Source organism: Schistocerca gregaria, chromosome 10 (assembly GCF_023897955.1).
Source record: "Schistocerca gregaria isolate iqSchGreg1 chromosome 10, iqSchGreg1.2, whole genome shotgun sequence".
Classification (NCBI taxonomy): Eukaryota; Metazoa; Arthropoda; class Insecta; order Orthoptera; family Acrididae; genus Schistocerca; species Schistocerca gregaria.
Window position 1 is genome coordinate 65,158,744 of NC_064929.1, and position 19,572 is coordinate 65,178,315.

General features: G+C 44.7%; 1 protein-coding gene across 1 annotated transcript in view; it reads right to left on the reverse strand.

Moving 5' to 3' along the window:
• The window catches only part of LOC126293582 (aminopeptidase N-like), a 217,492-nt gene that overhangs the window by 118,052 nt on the left and 79,868 nt on the right, over positions 1 to 19,572 (reverse strand). The window contains exons 5-6 of the mRNA XM_049986857.1: positions 11,368 to 11,583; positions 8,168 to 8,290 (exon numbers count right to left, since the gene is read on the reverse strand). Coding sequence (XP_049842814.1) covers positions 8,168 to 8,290; positions 11,368 to 11,583 — 339 coding nt within the window. The remainder of the gene's footprint in view (positions 1 to 8,167; positions 8,291 to 11,367; positions 11,584 to 19,572) is intronic.

Below are 19,572 nucleotides of genomic sequence, written 5' to 3' on the forward strand. Positions count from 1 at the left end.
CACTTATGTAGTAGCTCACCGAAACAGGGCCTTTTTGCAAATAGACTGAAATACGCTATCGTTAAACCATTGCATAACAAAAGGGGATAGATCTGATGCTACCAACTACCACCCAATCTCACTTCTGACAGCTTTTTCCAAAATTATTGAAAAGAGTGGCATTACATATTTATAAAAATGAAGTACTAACAAAATGTCAAATTGGTTTTCAGAAAGGCTTTTCAACAGAAAATGCTATATATGCTTTCACTGATCAAATATTAAATGCATTGAACAACCGAACATCACCCAATGGGATATTTTGTGATCTCTCAAAGGCTTTTGATTCTGTGAGTCATGAAGTTATTCTAGATAAGGTTAAGCATTGTGGTATGAGTGGGACGTGGCAGAAATGGTTTACTTCATACTTAACTGGAAGAATGCAGAACGTTGAAATTAAGAGAACAGATAGTCTGCAAAAACCAGCAGAGTTCTCTAACTGGGGAGGTATCATGAATGGTGTCCCACAGGGTTCAATCTTTGGTCCCTTATTGATCTTAATATATATTAAGGACTTGCCAGACTATATTCACGAAGATCCAAAGTTAGTTCTTTTTCATTATGAAACAAGTATAGTAATCACACCCAAGAAGCAAGAAACAACTGAAAAAATTGCAAAAAATGTCTTTTAGAAAATGATCAAGTGATTCTCTGCAAATGGACTCTCATCAAATTTTGAGAAAACACTGTTTATACAATTCTGTACAGTAAATGGCGTAACACCATTGAGAAATACAGACTATGAAAGAAAGTCTGATGCTTAGGCAGAATACACAAAATTATGGGTGTGTGCGTGCGTTGATGAGAAATTGAATTGGAAGAAACACATCGATGATCTGCTGAAACGGTTAGGTTCAGCTTCTTATGCTATTAATGTTATTACAAATTTTGGTGATAAAAATATCAGTGAATTATCCTATTATGCCTATTTTTATTGACTGCTTTCATATGGCATCATATTTTGTGGCAATTCGTCGTAAAGACAGAATGTATTCATTGCACAAAACGTGTAATCAGAATAGTACCTGGAGTCCACCCAAGATCACCATGCAGACATTCATTTAAGGAACTCGGGATATTCACAGTACCTTTGCAACACATATATTCACTTATGAAATTTATCATTAGTAAACCATCCCAATTCAAAAATAACAGCGAAGTGCATAGCTACAACACTAGAAGAGCGGATGATATTAACTATTCTGGATTAAATCTCTTTGGCACAGAAAGGGTGAATTATGCTGCCACAAAAATCTTTGGTCATTTGCCAAACAGTATTAAAAGTCTGACAGATAGCCAACCAAAATTTAAAAGCAAATTAAAAGCATTTCTGAATGACATTTTCTACTCAATATATGAATTCTTACATATGAAGTAGTAACTGTAAGAAAATAATTACTTAATTAATTATTTTGTGTAAAGAAATCTTATGTTAAAGCGACACATTCCACATCATTACGAAATGTCGTGTTCGTGATCTATGGAACGAGGATTAATGTACGTGTGTATGTATGAGCCGCACCTCTTGCCGTGCTATACACTGCGTTCACATCCTGACCTGTCAAACCATAATTTGTGTGCGTCTCACAGCATTCTTATTTTGCAGGCATGTCCTTATGCTCTGCTACTGTGGCAGTCAGCTGGTGTGCCTCCTTTTTCTATCTTCTTCACTTTATACTAGCGGTTTCCTTTTAAATAGATCACCTTTTCATTTTATATATTTTTGTGACGGATGGGTTTCTAATCCAACTCTTTTGGCCTGGTCGTACAAGATAGGACCTAGTTCCTTCCTGCATTTTTATCTATTAGACTGATTCCTTGTTCTGTAGACAATCTGACAGTGCCCCAAAAGGGTGAAACTTAAATAACTTCGCAACCAAGACTATTGTACCATACTGACACAACGGAATGGATAAATTTTTATATTAGTGAAGCAGCTGGTACTTTGAAAGCCAGTATACAACCAACCCTGCATAATTAACTTAACCCCACAACACACTCTGTTGAAATGTTTCCGTGTTGCAAAAAGCGGAATTTAGTGGCATCTAACATCAATTTAAGAGGGGTGGGGGGCATATGTGGATACGAAAATATTGTGAAAAATTTTTCATTGGGTCTTCATTTATTACATGGTTTTGAAATTTCAGTTCCTGCATATTTCACTCCCCAACTGCGATAAAAATAATAATTGGCAAAAGCTTGCAGCGTTTTCTTTCACTTTTATACAATCACCATATAGGGAATGTTTGTGTATTACATCAGGAAGCCTGCGGAATAGCATCATTGCTACTGATTTTATATTATTTGGTTTATGGTATGTTATAAGTAGTTACATATGGTTAAAATTTACGACAGTTCTGTGTAGATCCATTATTACAGTCTGCAGTGTGCTCCGCTGGAGTAAAGTGTAATTCGAGCACTTTCTTAATGAGACAGGCGAAATACCCTCAGACTTTAAAAAGAATACAATGATTCCAATCTCAAAGATAGCAAGTGTTCACAAGTATGAAAATTACCGGCTGCAAAATACTAAAACGAATTCTTTACAGACGATTGGAAAAACTGGTAGAAGCCGACCCAGGAGAAGATCAGTTTGTATTCTGTAGAAATATTGGAACACATAAGGAAATACTGAACCTACGACTTATCTTAGAAGAAAGATTAAGGAAAGGCAAACCTACTTTTCTAGCATTTGTAGAATTAGAGAAAGCTTTTGATAATCTTAAGTGGAATACTCTCTTCAAATTTTAAGGTGGCAGGGGTAAAATACAGGCAGTGAAAGGCTATTTATAATTTGCACAGAAACCAGATGGCAGCTATAAGAGTCGAGGGACATGAAAGGGAAGCAGTGGTTGGGAAGGGAGTGAGACAGGGTTGTAGTCTCTCCCTTATGTTATTCTATCTATATATTGAGCAAGCAGTGAAGGAAACAAGAAAAATTCGGAGTATGTATTAAAATCCATCGAGAATAAATAAAATCTTTGAGGTTTGTCGATGATATTGTAACTCTGTCAGAGATAGAAGAGGATCTGGAAGAGTAGCTAAACGGAATGAACAGTGTGTTGAAAAGAATATATAAGATGAACATAAACGAAAGCAAAACGAGGATAATGCAATGTTGTCGAATTGTATCTAGTGATACTGAGGGAATTACATTAAGTTCAATATGGCTCTATGGGACTTAACATCTCAGGTCATCAGTCCCTTAGACTTAGAACTACGTAAACCTAACTAACCTAAGGACACACACATCCATGCCTGAGGCAGGATTAGAACCTGCGACCGTAGCAGCCGCGTGGTTCCGGACTGAAGCGCCTAGAACCGCTCTGCCACAGCGACCGGCAATTATATTAGGAAATGAGACATTTAAAGTAGTGAGTAATGCTATTTGGGAAGCAAAATAACTAATAATAGTCGAAGTAGGGAAGATATAAAAACTAGACTGGCCATGGCAAGGAAAGTGTTTCTGAAGAAGAGAAATTTGCTAACGTTGAAAATAAATTTAAGTGTCAGAAAGTCTTTTTCTGGAAGTATTTGTATGGAGTGTAGCAATGTATGGAACTGAAACATGCATGATAAATATTTTAGATGAGAATAGAATAGAAGCTTTCGAAAAGTGGTAGATGGGTAGATCACATAACTAATGAGGAGGTATTGAATAGAATTGGGAAGAAGAGAAGTTTGTGGCACAACTTGACTAGAAGAAGGGATCGGTTGGTAGGACATGTTCTGAGACATCAAGGATTCACCAATTTAGTACTGGAGGGCAGCGTGGAGGCTAAAAATCATAGAGGGAGGCCAAGAGATGAATGCACTTAGCAGATTCAGAAGGATGTAGGTTGCAGTAAGTACTATGAGATGAAGAAGCTTGCACGGGATAGAGTAACATAGAGAGCTGCATCAAACCAGTTTCCAGATTGAAGACCACAAAGATTACAACAACGATAATAATAATAATAATAATAATAATAATAATAATAATAATAGTAATAATCTTGGCAGACTACGAACTCTCCAGAGGCTAGGATTTGATCCAGGAGCTTTCACACTGTCGATATTCAGGAAAATCGTTAACGGAAGAATCGATGCAGCTGACATTATTGCTTCTTTGTTTGAAAATCCGTTTAAGCAAAGAAGACAAGAAGAAAAACTGTTTGAGGGTGAAGAGGACATACATATCGTTTGCACTAGTTCACCCACGGAACGTAAGGCCTTATACAAACATTGCCACATCGTTGATTTAGATGTCCCGTAACTTAGAATTTGGAAACTTTATGTACGTTTTCCTCCCAAACCACTGACGTTATCAGAGTACTTCTGTCGCAGGAATTTTGATTTAATAGAACATTACGGCGTTTTTGTGAGAGAAATGTCCTAAAAATTAGTGCAATCTTTCACGAGTATTTGGAGAGCTGTAAAGACTGAGTAAAAGAAGATATCAAACGTGTGCTCCACAGATACATACATCAAAAGAAGTTGTACATCTCATCGGTTCCGAGAGTTCCGGCACCTGTACAGAAAATTGGAATAGGGATCAACATAAATATCATTTCCGCCCTTTTTATTGCTCATGAAAACCACACATTGCATGTTGTACCACCATACAGCGAGACCTTCACAGGCGTCCAGATTTCTGTACACGCCGGTACCTCTAATACCTAGTAGCACGTCCTCTTGCACTGATGGATGCCTCTATTGTCGTGGCATACTATCCACAAATTCATCAAGGCACTTTTTTTCCAGATTGTCCCCCTCGTCAACGATTCGGCGTAGAGTGGTTCGTGGATCACAACGTCTATAAACAACCCTTTTTAATCTATTCTAGGCATGATCGATAGGGTTCATGTCTGGAGAGCATGCTGGCCACTCTAGTCGAGCGATGTCGCTATCCTGAAGGAAATCGTTCACAAGATGTGCATGATGGGGGCGCCAACGGTCGTTCATGAAGACGAATGCCTCGCCAATATTGTGCCCATGTGGTTGCACTATTGGCCGGAGGATGGCGTTCACGTATCGTACAGCCATTACGTCTCCTTCCATGACCACCAGCGGCCATCCCAAAACATCAGGGAACCTGCACCTTGCTGCACTCGCTGGACACTGTGCCTGAGGCGTTCAGCCAGACCAGGTTGCCTCCAATCACGTCTCCGACGATTGTCTAGTTGAAGGCATAAGTGACACACATCGGTGAAAACTTGATGCCAAACCTGAGCGCTCCATTCGGCATGTTGTTGGGCCCATCTGTACTGCGCTGCTTTGTGCGGTGGACCTCGCCATGGACGTCGGGAGTGAAGTTGCGCATCATGCAGCCTATTGTGCACAGTTTGAGTCGTAACACGACGCCCTGTGGCTGCACGAAAAGCATTATTCAACACGGCGGTGTTGCTGTCAGGGTTCCTCCGAGCCATAATCCGTAGGTAGCGGTCATCCACTGCAGTAGTAGCCCTTGGGCGGCCTGAGCGAGGCATGTCATCGACATTTCTTCTCTCTGTATCTCCTCCATGTCCGAAGAACATCGCTTTCGTTCATTCCGAGAGGCTTTGTCACTTCCCTTGTTGAGAGCCCTTCCTGGCACAAACTAATAATGCGGACGCGATGTCACAGCGGTAATGACCGTCTAGGCATGGTTGAACTACAGACAACACGAGCCGTGTACCTCCTTCCTGGTGGAATAACTGGAACTGTTGGCTGTCGGACCCCTCCGTCTAATAGGCGCTGCTCATCCGTGGTTGTCTGCATGTTTAGTGACATCTCTGAACAGTCAAAGGACTGTGTCTGTGATGCAATATCCACAATCAACGTCGATCTTAAGGAGTTGTGGGAACAGGGGCGATGCAAAACTTTTTTAGATGTGTGTATTTGTAATGTGTGTATCAAATTCTGTACAAAAATTTAGTTCTGGTAGATTTTTCAAAAAGGAACCTTTGCTGAAAACATTTCAATTGTTTTTAATTATAAACATTAACGTCATTAAGCTTTAAAACCCATTTGTATGCTTCTAACATTTCTTAACAACTGTATCAAATTTAGTTACATTTTCTTGAAAGCGATGGAATATATACAGTGTTTATCAAAGTACTGCAATTTCGCATGCGTCGTCCCTTACATCTACATCTGTGTCATTACTCTGCTATTCACAATAAAGTGCCTGGCGGAGGATTCAATGAACCATCTTCATGCTGTCTGTCTACCGTTCCACTCTCGAGCGGCACGCAGGAAAAACGAGCACTTAAATTTTTCTGTGCGAGCCCTGATTTCTCTTATTTTATCATGAAGATCATTTCTCCCTATGTAGGTGAGTGCCAACAGAATGTTTTCGCAATCAGAGGAGTAAACTGGTGATTGAAATTTCGTGAGAAGATCCTGTAGCAACGAAAAACGACTTTTTTTTTTTTAAATGATTGCCACTCCAATTCACGTATCATGTCTGTGACACTATCTCCCCTATTTCGCGATAGTACAAAACGAGTTGTCCTTCTCTGAACTTTTTCGATGCCATCCGTGAGTCCCACCTGATGCGGATCCCACACTGCACAGCAGTACTCCAGAACAGGGAGGACAAGCGTGGTGTAAGCAGTCTCTTTAGTAGACCTGTTGCACCTTCTAAGTGTTCTGCCAATGAATCGCAGTCTTTGGTTGCTCTACCCACAACATTATCTATGTGATCGTTCCAGTTTAGGTTATTTGTACGTGTAATCCTTAAGGATTTAGTTGAATTTACAGCCTTCAGATTTGTGTGACTTATTGCGTAATCGAAATTTAGACGATTTCTTTTAGTACTCGTCTGAATAACTTCACACTTTTCCTTATTCAGGGTCAATTGCCACTTTTAGCACCATACAGATATCTTATCTAAATCATTTTGCAAGTCGTTTTGATCGTCTGATGACTTTACAAGACGGTAAATGACAGCATCATCTGCAAACAATCTAAGGCGGCTACTCAGATTGTCTCCTATGTCGTTTATATAGATCAGGAACAATAGAAGGCCTATAACACTTTCTTGGGGAACGCCGGGTGTTACTTCTGTTTTACTCGATGACTTTCCATCTATTACTATGAATTGTGACCTTTCTGACAGGAAATTAGAAATCCAGTCGCACAACTGAGGCGATACTCCGTAGGCACGCAGTTTGGTTAGAAGGTGCTTGTTAGGAACGGTGTCGAAAGCCTTGTGGAACTCTAGAAATAAGGAATCAATTCGACATCCCCTGTCGATAGCACTTATTACTTCATGAGTATAAAGAGCTAGTTGTGTTTGACAAGAACGATATCTTCTGAATCCATGCTATGTGTCAAAAAATCGTTTTCTTCGAGGTAGTCCATAATGTTCGAATACAGTATATGTTCCAAAACCCTACTGCAAATCGACGTTAGTGATATGGACCTGTAATTCAGCGGATCACCCCTACATCCCTTTCTGGTATTGGTGTGACTGAGTTTTTTTCCAGTCTTTAGGTCTGGATCTTTCTGTAAGAGAGTGGTTGTATATAATTGCTGAATATGGAGCTATTTTATCAGCACACTCTGAGAGGAACCTGACTGGTATACAATCTGGACTGGAGGCCTTGCCTTTATTAAGTGATTTTAGCTGCTTCGTTACTCCGTGGATATCTACTTCTATGTTTCTCATCTTGGCAGTTGTTCTTGATTGGAATTCAGGAATATTTTCTTCGTCTTCTTAGGCGAAGGAATTTCGGAAAAACGTGTTTAATAACTCTGCTTTAGTGGCACTGTCATCAGTGACTTCACCGTTGTTATCGCGCAGTGAAGGTTCAAATGGTTCAAATGGTTCTGAGCGCTATGGGACTTAACATCTGTGGTCATCAGTCCCCTAGAACTTAGAACTGCTTAAACCTAACTAACCTAAGGGAATCACATACATCGATGCCCGAGGCAGGATCGTAGCGGTCACGCGGTTTCCAGACTGAAGCGCCTAGAACCGTATGGCCACACTGGCCGGCGCAGTGAAGGTATTGATTGCGTCTTGCCACTGGTGTGCCTTATGTATGACCATAATCTCTTTGGGTTTTCTGCCAACCGTTAGAAAGTCTTTGCTGGAGGTACTGCTTGTGCGATGCACCTGAATAATTTGCGAGAATGTGGAAGTAGACGGACGCAGACTTACCTGAAAGTGATCATTCCCCAGTTCTCCATGGCCCCAGAGATGAAGTCGGGCAGAGCCACCAGGTGGAGATTCTTCATGAACGTGTAGTAGCTCAGGTCACCGTCGAAAATCTTGTTCAGCTCCCTAAGAACAAATGAACAGCATTTTGTTACACTATGACAATCTCTCGAAGATATAAAGGTTTTAATGACAATGCAGAGAGACAGGAAGCGAAACTGAGCAATAGGAGACATACACTCCTGGAAATTGAAATAAGAACACCGTGAATTCATTGTCCCAGGAAGGGGAAACTTTATTGACACATTCCTGGGGTCAGGTACATCACATGATCACACTGACAGAACCACAGGCATATAGACACAGGCAACAGAGCATGCACAATGTCGGCACTAGTACAGTGTATATCCACCTTTCGCAGCAATGCAGGCTGCTATTCTCCCATGGAGACGATCGTTGAGATGCTGGATTAAGTCCTGTGGAACGGCTTGCCATGCCATTTCCACCTGGCGCCTCAGTTGGACCAGCGTTCGTGCTGGACGTGCAGAACGTGTGAGACGACGCTTCATCCAGTCCCAAACATGCTCAATGGGGGACAGATCCGGAGATCTTGCTGGCCAGGGTAGTTGACTTACACCTTCTAGAGCACGTTGGGTGGCACGGGATACATGCGGACGTGCATTGTCCTCTTGGAACAGCAAGTTCCCTTGCCGGTCTAGGAATGGTAGAGCGATGGGTTTGATTACGGTTTGAATGTACCGTGCACTATTCAGTGTCCCCTCGACGATCACTAGAGGTGTACGGCCAGTGTAGGAGATCGCTCCCCACACCATGATGCCGGGTGTTGGCCCTGTGTGCCTCGGTCGTATGCAGTCCTGATTGTGGCGCTCACCTGCACGGCGCCAAACACGCATACGACCATCATTGGCACCAAGGCAGAAGCGACTCTCATCGCTGAAGACGACACGTCTCCATTCGTCCCTCCATTCACGCCTGTCGCGACACCACTGGAGGCGGGCTGCACGATGCTGGGGCGTGAGCGGAAGACGGCCTAACGGTGTGCGGGACCGTAGCCCAGCTTCATGGAGACGGTTGCGAATGGTCCTCGCCGATACCCCAGGAGCAACAGTGTCCCTAATTTGCTGGCAAGTGGCGGTGCGGTCCCCTACGGCACTGCGTAGGATCCTACGGTCTTGGCGTGCATCCGTGCGTCGCTGCGGTCCGGTCCCAGGTCGACGGGCACGTGCACCTTCCGCTGACCACTGGCGACAACATCGATGTACTGTGGAGTCCTCACGCCCCACGTGTTGAGCAATTCGGCGGTACGTCCACCCGGCCTCCCGCATGCCCACTATACGCCCTCGCTCAAAGTCCGTCAACTGCACATACGGTTCACGTCCACGCTGTCGCGGCATGCTACCAGTGTTAAAGACTGCGATGGAGCTCCGTATGCCACGGCAAACTGGCTGACACTGACGGCGGCGGTGCACAAATGCTGCGCAGCTAGCGCCATTCGACGGCCAACACCGCGGTTCCTGGTGTGTCCGCTGTGCCGTGCGTGTGATCATTGCTTGTACAGCTCTCTCGCAGTGTCCGGAGCAAGTATGGTGGGTCTGACACACCGGTGTCAATGTGTTCTTTTTTCCATTTCCAGGAGTGTATATACAAAGAATATTTTGTTACACACTAAGGTCAAAAGTCATGGGATAGCTACATACCGATGGCGGCAGTTTCGCGTACACAAGGTATAAAAGGGCACTGCAATGGCGGAGCTGACATTTGCACTGAAATGATTAATGTGGATCATGGCCACACGAAAGGTATTGAGACTTTAAAGTCGGAATAGTAGTTGGGGCTAGACGCATGGAACAGTCCATTTCCGAAATCGTTAGAGAATTCAGTATTTCGAGATCAACAGTGTAAAGAATGTGGCGAGAACACATGATTTCAGGCATTACCTCTCACCACGAACAACGCAGTGGCAGAGAGCCTACACTGAACGACCGAGAGAAGAGGTTTTTCCGTAGGTTTGTCAGTGCTGACAGACAAGCAAAAATGCGTGAAATACACTACAGGCCATTACAATTGCTACACCACGAAGGTGACGTGCTACAGACGCGAAATTTAACCGATAGGAAGAACATGCTGCGATATGCAAATGATTAGCTTTTCAGAGCATTCACACAAGGTTGGCGCTGGTGGCGACACCTACAACGTTCTCTGGCATGAGGAAAGTTTCCAACCGATTTCTCATACACAAACAGTAGTTGACCGGCGTTGCCTGGTGAAACGTTGTTGTGATGCCTCGTGTAAGGGGGATAAATTCGTACCACCGCGTTTCCGACTTTGATAAAGGTCGGATTGTAGCCTATCGCGATTGCGGTTTATCGTATCGCGACATTGCTGCTCGCATTGGTCGAGATCGAACGAGTGTTAGGAGAATATGGAATCGTTGGGTTCAGGAGGGTAATACGGAACGCCGTGCTGGATCCCAGCTGTCTCGTATCACTAGCAGTCGATATGGCAGACATCTTATCGACATCGCTGTAACGGATCGTGCAGCCACGTCTCGATCCCTGAGTCGACAGATGGGGACGTTTGCAAGACAACAACCATCTGCACGAACAGTTCGAGGACTTTTGCATCAGCATGGACTATCAGCTCGGAGACCGTGGCTGCGGTTACCCTTGACGCTGCATCACAGACAGGAGCGCCTGCGATCTCGTACTCAACTACAAACTTGGGTGCACGAATGGCAAAACGACATTTTTTCGGATGAATCCAGGTTCTGTTTACAGCACCGTGATGTTCGCATCCGCGTTTGGCGACATCGCGGTGAACGCACATTGGAAGCGTGTATTCATCATCGCCATACTGGCGTATCACGCGGCGTGATGATATGGGATGCCATTGGTTACACGTCTCGGTCACCTCTTGTTCGCATTGACGGCACTTTGAACAGCGGACGTTACATTTCACATGTGCCACGACCCGTGGCTCCACCGTGATTGGGTGGGGACTTGCAGATAATTATGACGATAGAGGCGACTGTGGAGAACGTCAAGATGTGGAACGTCTTCTGAACAATCCTCTCCTAGTAAGAGAATGCTCGGTGATCTGTGTCAGGGAGGCATTGGATGTAACCCAGTTTAGTACTGAAAACTTCTAGGCACAAAGAAACTAAAGTGCTGACACATACGTACCTTAGGGCAGCCCGGCCCACCCTGTAGGGCAGGGTACTCTCGCTTCGCAGATCTGTGGTGGAGGCGATTCCGAGTGGCTCGAAGCTCGTACCGGCAGCGGCAGGCGACAGCGAGATCACCGAGTAGGTCGTGGGTTCGAACACCACCCAGGACACGAGGTACGTGGACATCTTGGGCATCTCTTCGAACTGGTATTCCGTGTGGTTTTCGTGTGTGCTGTAGACATATAAGCCATGAACTAGGTATGAGACAGATGCTGGATAGTTGGCAGAGAAGTGTTAATATTAAACCTAGCCATTCCGCTCTTATATTTTGATTCACGATACCTCAAAATGATACATATATATTACACTATACAATGTCTACATATACACTATCCGTACTCGGCTAGCCTAAGTAGTATGGCAAGTGCCGGCCGCGTGGCCGAGCGGTTCTAGGCGCTTCAGTCCGGAACCGCACGACCGCTACGGTCGCAGGTTCGAATCCTGCTTGGAGCATGGATGTGTGTGATGTACTTACGCTAGTTAGGTTTAAGCAGTTCTAAATTCTAGGGGACTGATGACCTCAGATGTTAAGTCCCATAGTGCTTAGAGCCATTTGAACCATTTAGTAAGGCAAGTGCGAAATCCGGGTTTGAGTCCCGGACTTTCACAAGTTTTCATATGCCGCTGTTGAGTAGTATAGCTATATGCAGTACAGCTGCTGCTAAAAGAATTCGTAATTCAGAGAATACATTTCGAAAAATCTTTTGTTTAGGCTAATTTAAATTTCATATAGTCTACAGCTGTCATGTGTCTTCGATTGTTACATCAGATCCCATGGAAGCCCACTTCCCGCATAGCGTAATACACTCAAAATAAAAAAAGACGTACGACGAAGTAATTACCCGAATGGGACGGAAATTCGTAGATGTGATGTACATGTACAGACAAGCAAATGGCTACAATTTCAGAAAAATTAGACGACGTATTCAAGAGAAAGAACTTCACAAATTGGGCAAGTCAGTAACGCGTTGGTCTATCACCGACCCTCACGCAAGAAGGTATTTGGTTTGGCACTGATTAACACAGTTCTTGGATGTCCTCCTGAGGCATATTCTGCAAATTCTGTCCGACTGGCGTTTTAGATCGTCAAAATCCCGAGCTAGCTGGAGGGCCAGCCCATATTGGTCCAAACGTTTTCAGTTGGGGAGAGATCCGGCGAGCTTGCTGGCCAACGTGCGGTTTGGGAAGCTCGAAGACGAGCTGTAGGAACTCTCGCTGTGCGCGGGCGGGCGTTATCTTGTTGAAATGTGGTGGTGGTTAGTGTTTAACGTCCCGTCGACAACGAATTCGTTAGAGACGGAGCGCAAGCTCGGGTTAGGGTAGGATTGGGAAGGGAATCGGCCGTGCCCTTTCAAAGGAACCATCCCGGCATTTGACTGAAACGATTTAAGGAAATCACGGAAAACCTAAATCAGGATGGCTGGCGACGCGATTGAACCGTCGTCCTCCTGAATGCGAGTCCAGTGTGCTAACCACTGCGCCACCTGTGTTGAAATGTAAGCCCAGGGTTGCTTGCCATGTAGGACAATAAAAAGGGGCGCAGAATATAGTCGACATACCGCTATACTATCAGTTTAATAATCCACGGCTGCAAAATACGAAGCGTGTTTTTTTAAGTAGGTACCGTTTTGAAATTTAAAAAAGACGTGCTAAGATATCTCAATAATTTTACTTTTACATGAAAGCCTGTACCTTTTTCTACTTTTCTACATAATTTCCGTGAATATTGAGGCACTTGTCATAACGTTGTACCACTTTTTCATTACGCTCCTCATTGGAGTGTGCCGCCTGACTTGTTAACCACTGCATCACCACTGTTTTGACTTCGTCATCGTCTTGAAGACGCTGACCGCCCAGGTGTTTCTCCAAGTGCAGGAAGAGATGGCAGTCACTGGGCGCAAGATTGTGGCTGTACGGAGGATGACCTAGAGTTTCCCATCGAAAAGACGTGATGAGATCTTTGGTCCGATTCGCCACATTCGGACGGGCATTGTCTTGCAGCAAAGCGACGCCCTTGCTCAACTTCCACGCACCGTTACTTTGATTCTGGTGTGACGTAGGCCACCCATGTTTCACCGCCCGTATCAATTTGGCTTAAGAAATCATCACCGTCGTTGTGGTACCGCTAAAGGAAAGTCAATGCACTGTCTAAACGCTTGGTTTTTTCACATCCGTCAACATTTTCGGTACCCAACGTGCGCATAATTTTCGGTAATCCAAGTGCTCTGTCACAACGCCATACAAAACACTACGAGAAACATTAGGAAAGTCATCCCGCAAGGAGGAAACCGTAAAGCGCCTGTTTTGTCTCACCTTACTGTCCACTTCCTGCACCAAACTTTCATTAAGGACCGAAGGGCGCCCACTCCGCTGTTCATCATGCACGTTTGTGCGGCCATCTTTAAATGCTCTCACCCACTTCCTTACCATTCCATCACTCATAATGTTTTCTCCGTAAATTGCAGAGATCTCACGATGAATATCGATCGCTTTTAGGTCCTTAGCACTAAGAAATCTTACAACAGCCCGTACTTCACAGTCGGCGAAACTCACGATTATCGGAGGCATCTTAAACATTCAGTACGCAACGTAAACAAGGAAGAATCAGACTGTAATGGCGTCAGTGCGTAGACTAAGGTACAGGCTTTCATGTAAAGATAAAATTATTGAGATATCTTTGCACGTCTTTTTTTTAATTTCAAAATGGTACTTACTTAAAAAACACGCCTCGTACTAACACGAATTCTTTACATAGGAATGGAAGAACTGGTAGAAATCGACCTCGGGCAAGATCAGTTTGGATACCCTAGAAATGTTGGAACACGTGAGGCAATACTGACCCTACGACGTATCTTAGAAAATAGATTAAGGAAAGGCAAACCTACGTTTCTAGCATTTGTAGACTTAGAGAAAGCTTTTGAAAATGTTGATTGGAATACTCTCTTCCAAATTCTGAAGGGAGCTAAAGGCTATTTACAATTTGAATAGGAACTAGATGGCAGTTACAAGAGTTGAGGGACATGAAAGGGAAGCAGTGGTTGGGGAAGGGAGTGAGACAGGGTTGTATCCTATCCCCGTTGTTATTCAATCTGTATATTGAGCAGGCAGTAAAGGAAACAAAAGAAAAAATTGGTGTTGGAATTAAAATCCATCGACAAGAAATAAAAACTTTGAGGTTCGCCGATGACATTGTAATTCTGTCAGAGACAGAAAAGGACTTGGAAGAGCAGCTGAACGGGATGGACAGTGTCTTGAAAGTAGGATATAAGATGAACATCGACAAAAGCAAAAAGAGGATAACGGAATGTAGGCGAATTAAGTCAGGTGATGCTGAGGCTATTAGATTAGGAAATCAGACGCTTAAAGTAGTAAATTAGTTTTGCTATTTGGGGAGCAAAATAACTGATAATGGTCGAAGTAGGATATAAAATGCAGACTGGCAATAGCAAGGAAAGCGTTTCTGAGCAAGATAAATTTGTTAATATCGAGTATAGATTTAAGTGTGAGGAAGTCTTTTCTGAAAGTATTTGTATGGAGTGTAACCATGTATGGAACTGAAACGGGGACGATAATTAGTTTAGACAAGAAGAGAAGAGAAGCTTTCAAAATGTGGTGCTACAGAAGAATGCTGAAGATTAGATGGGTAGATCACATAACTAATGGGGAGGTCTTGTATAGGATTGGGGAGAAGAGGAATTTGTGGCACAACTTGACTAGAAGAAGGGATCGGTTGGTAGGACATGTTCTGAGGCATCAAGGGATCACAAATTTAGCACTGGAGGGTAAAAATCGTAGAGGGAGACCAAGTGATGAGTACACTAAACAGATTCAGAACGATGTAGGTTGCAGGAGGTACTCGGAGATGAAGAAGCTTACACAGGATAGACTAGCATGGAGAGCTGCATCAAACCAGTCTCAGGACTGGAGACCACATCCACAACAACTGGTATACTGCAAGGGAGCTGCGAATGGCAATCAAAGAGGTCCTGCAACGAAAAAGAAATTGCACCCCAGACCATCACTCTCGCTTGGGGGGTGACAGTCAGCTTGGTATACCACCACTGTTTGGGGCATCTCTAGACACATCTTAGTTGGTCATTGGCGGTCAATTCGAGGCAAAATTTATTTCTGATGAAAGTTTTACTTCCATCAACGGGATTCCTCGTCGAAGACGTTTCGAGACGCCATGGACAGCGGTGGGACAGCAACCTGACTCGCCCGCCATATACTCAGGCAGTCAGTAGTGATCAGAATGAGATTTTCACTCTGCAGCGGAGTGTGTGCTGATATGAAACTTCTTGGCAGATTAAAACTGGGTGCCGGACCGAGACTCGCACTCGGGACCTTTGCCTTCCTCGAGCAAGTGCTCAACCAACTGAGCTACCCAAGTACGACTCACGTCTTTTCCTCACAGCTTCAGTTTTGCCAGTACCTCATTTCCTACTTCCCAAACTTCACAGGGGCACTCCTGCGAACCTTGCACTACTAGCACTCCTGGAAGAAAGCTTGGGTAGCTCAGTTGGCAGAGCACTTGCCCGCGAAAGGCAAAGGTCCCGAGTTCGAGTCTCGGTCCGGCACACAGTTTTAATCTGCCAGGAAGTTCCATATCAGCGCACACTTCGCTGCAGAGTGAAAATCTCATTCTGGAGACATCCCACAGCCTCTGGCTAAGCCATGTCTCCGCCCGCAATATCCTTTCTTCCAGAAGTGCTAGTTCTGCATGGTTCGCAGGGGAGCTTCTGTAAAGTTTGGAAGGTAGGAGACGAGGTACAGGCAGAAGTAAAGCTGTGAGGACGGAGCGTGAGTCGTGCTTGGGTAGTTCAGTTGGTAGAGTACTTGCCCGCGAAAGGCAAAGTTCCCGAGTTCGAGTCTCGGTCTGGCAAACAGTTTTAATCTGCCAGGATGTTTCAGTCAGGAGTGATGGTTTGAGCTGCTCATTCTTTTCGTAGCAGGACCCGTTTGGTAGTAATTCACGACCCCCTTACAGCACAGTGGCACATCGACGGTATTCCATACCCCCTTTTGTTGCCCTTCGTTGCAAGCAGTCCTGGGCGTACATTTCGGCAAGATAATGGCCGCCCGCACGCGGTAAGCGTGTCTGCGTGCTTACCAAATCCTCTTTTGGTCAGCGAGGACATCGGATCCCTCCCCAGTCTAGAACGACTTGGCATTGTATTGCATGTTAACCGGGGACCTAGAAACGACGGAGAGGCTCCGTCCCCGCTGCATCCGCAGTGGTCCACAACCCCACAACGACTACCGCAGTCCACTTCACCCCTCCGCCGCCCCACACCGAACCCAGGGTTATTGTGCGGTTCGGCCCCCGGTGGACCCCCCAGGAAACGTCTCACACCAGACGAGTGTAACCCCTACGTTTTTGCGTGGTAGAGTAAGGGCGGTGTACGCGTACGTGGCGAACTTGTTTGCGCAGCAATCGCCGACATAATGTAACTGAGGCGGAATAAGGGGAACCAGCCCGCATTCGCCGAGGCAGATGGAAAACCGCCTAAAAACCATCCACAGACTGGCCGGCTAACCGGACCTCGACACAAATCCGCCAGGCGGATTCGCGCCGGGGACCAGGCGCTCATTCCCGCCCGGAAAGCCGTGCACTAGACCGCACGGCCAACCGGGTGGGCTATTTTGACGATACAACGCGTCAATTGGACAGAACTTGGCACGGTATCCCTCAGGGCATGCAACAGCTCTGTCAATCAAGACCAGGCCATATAACTTCTTGCGTAGGAGCCAGAGGTGGACAAACGCGTTAATGAGTTGCTAAATTTGTGAAGGTCTCTCTGTTGATTAAATCATACAATTTTTCCGAAATTGTTATAATTAGTTAAGCGTTTCTGAAGAAGAGAAATTTGTTAACATCGAGTGTAGATTTAAGTCTCACGAAGTCATTTCTGAAAGTATTTGTATGGAGTGTAGCCATGTATGGAAGTGAATCATGGACGATAAATAGTTTGGACAAGAAGAGAATAGAAGCTTTCGAAATGTGGTGCTACAGAAGAATGCTGAAGATTAGATGGGTAGATCACATAACTAATGAGGAAGTATTGAATCGGATTGGGGAGAAGAGAAGTTTGTGGCACAACTTGACCAGAAGAAGGGATAGGTTGGTAGGACATGTTCTGAGGCATCAAGGGATCACGAATTTCGTATTGGAGGGTAGCGTGGAGGGTAAAAATCGTAGAGGGAGACCAAGAGATGAATACACTAAGCAGATTCAGAAGGATGTAGGTTGCAGTAGGTACTGGGAGATGAAGAGGCTTGCGCAGGATAGAGTGGCATGGAGAGCTGCATCAAACCAGCCTCAGGACTGAAGACCACAACAAGAACAGTTTGTTGCGTCATACACAACGAAACTCAGACTCAAAGCCAGCAAGTCTACTGGATAGTAAAGAGATAATTCCGTCACCGAAAAATAACAAAGCATCAGGAGAAGACCAAATGATCGCAAAATTATGGAAAAATCCAGGAGAAAATCTTATTGAAAAACTCAAAGAAATTATACATGAAATCTGGAAAACTGAAAAAATCCCCACAGATTGGAAAACAGCAATCATACATCCTCTGTACAAAAAGAGAAGTAAAACAGACCCCAACAACTATTGTCGAATATCTTTATTGTCAATAACATACAAAATCCAGCCTAAAACCCTACTAAACCGAGCAGAACGTCAGCTGGATTCAGAACTAGGAGAATACCAAGGTGGATTCAGAAAAGGTCTATCATTCGTAGAACAAATCCTTAACTTGAAAAACTCGATTAAATATTTGCGTAGTACTTCAAACAAAAGTTATGTCATCACGTTTGTCGACTTTAAAAAAAGCAAATGACTGTATAGACCGAGAATGCCTTTTTGAAGTGTCAGCCGAATTTGGACTAGATGGAAAGACAACAAACATCATAAAAGAAACACTCACGGAGACCAAATCCAAAGTAAAATTTATGGGAGAATTGAGCACAGAATTTGAAATAGACACAGGAGTACGACAAGGGGATGGTCTGTCCCCAGTGCTCTTCAATTGTGCTCTTGAAAACCAACTGCACCAGCACGCAGACTGGGACCAAGACGTCAGGGCATAGAATTAGACTGTTCAGCATTTACTGACGGCACTGATCGCCCAAGACATTACCGATGCACAGAAACAGCTAGAATTATTACAAGACAAGGCAGCAAAAATAGGATTAGAAATTTCATTTGAGAATACAAAATTTATGACTGACATCAAAGATGCACCTCTGATCTCAAAATTGGTAACAACTACAGTTCTCGAGTAAAATATTTCAAATATTTGGGTATATGGATTGCAGAAAATTGTTATGAAAAGAAATCTGTCAGATCAAGAGTCCAGAAAATGGAGACAGCGTTTCAATTTACAACAAAAAGCGTCCCTCGTGGAACTGCAGAATAGGACACAACAGTAATTAAACCATAAGCTCTCTACGCATCTGAGACATTAAATCTTCAACACAGAACACTAAAAGGAGAATCAGAGGTGAAAGAACGTAAAATACACTCCTGGAAATGGAAAAAAGAACACATTGACACCGGTGTGTCAGACCCACCTTACTTGCCCCGGACACTGCGAGAGGGCTGTACAAGCAATGATCACACGCACGGCACAGCGGACACACCAGGAACTGCGGTGTTGGCCGTCGAATGGCGCTAGCTGCGCAGCATTTGTGCACCGCCGCCGTCAGTGTCAGCCAGTTTGCCGTGGCATACGAAAGCTCCATCGCAGTCTATAACACTGGTAGCATGCCGCGACAGCGTGGACGTGAACCGTATGTGCAGTTGACGGACTTTGAGCGAGGGCGTATAGTGGGCATGCGGGAGGCCGGGTGGACGTACCGCCGAATTGCTCAACACGTGGGGCGTGAGGTCTCCACAGTAGATCGATGTTGTCGCCAGTGGTCGGCGGAAGGTGCACGTGCCCGTCGACCTGGGACCGGACCGCAGCGACGCACGGATGCACGCCAAGACCGTAGGATCCTATGCAGTGCCGTAGGGGACCGCACCGCCACTTCCCAGCAAATTAGGGACACTGTTGCTCCTGGGGTATCGGCGAGGACCATTCGCAACCGTCTCCATGAAGCTGGGCTACGGTCCCGCACACCGTTAGGCCGTCTTCCGCTCACGCCCCAACA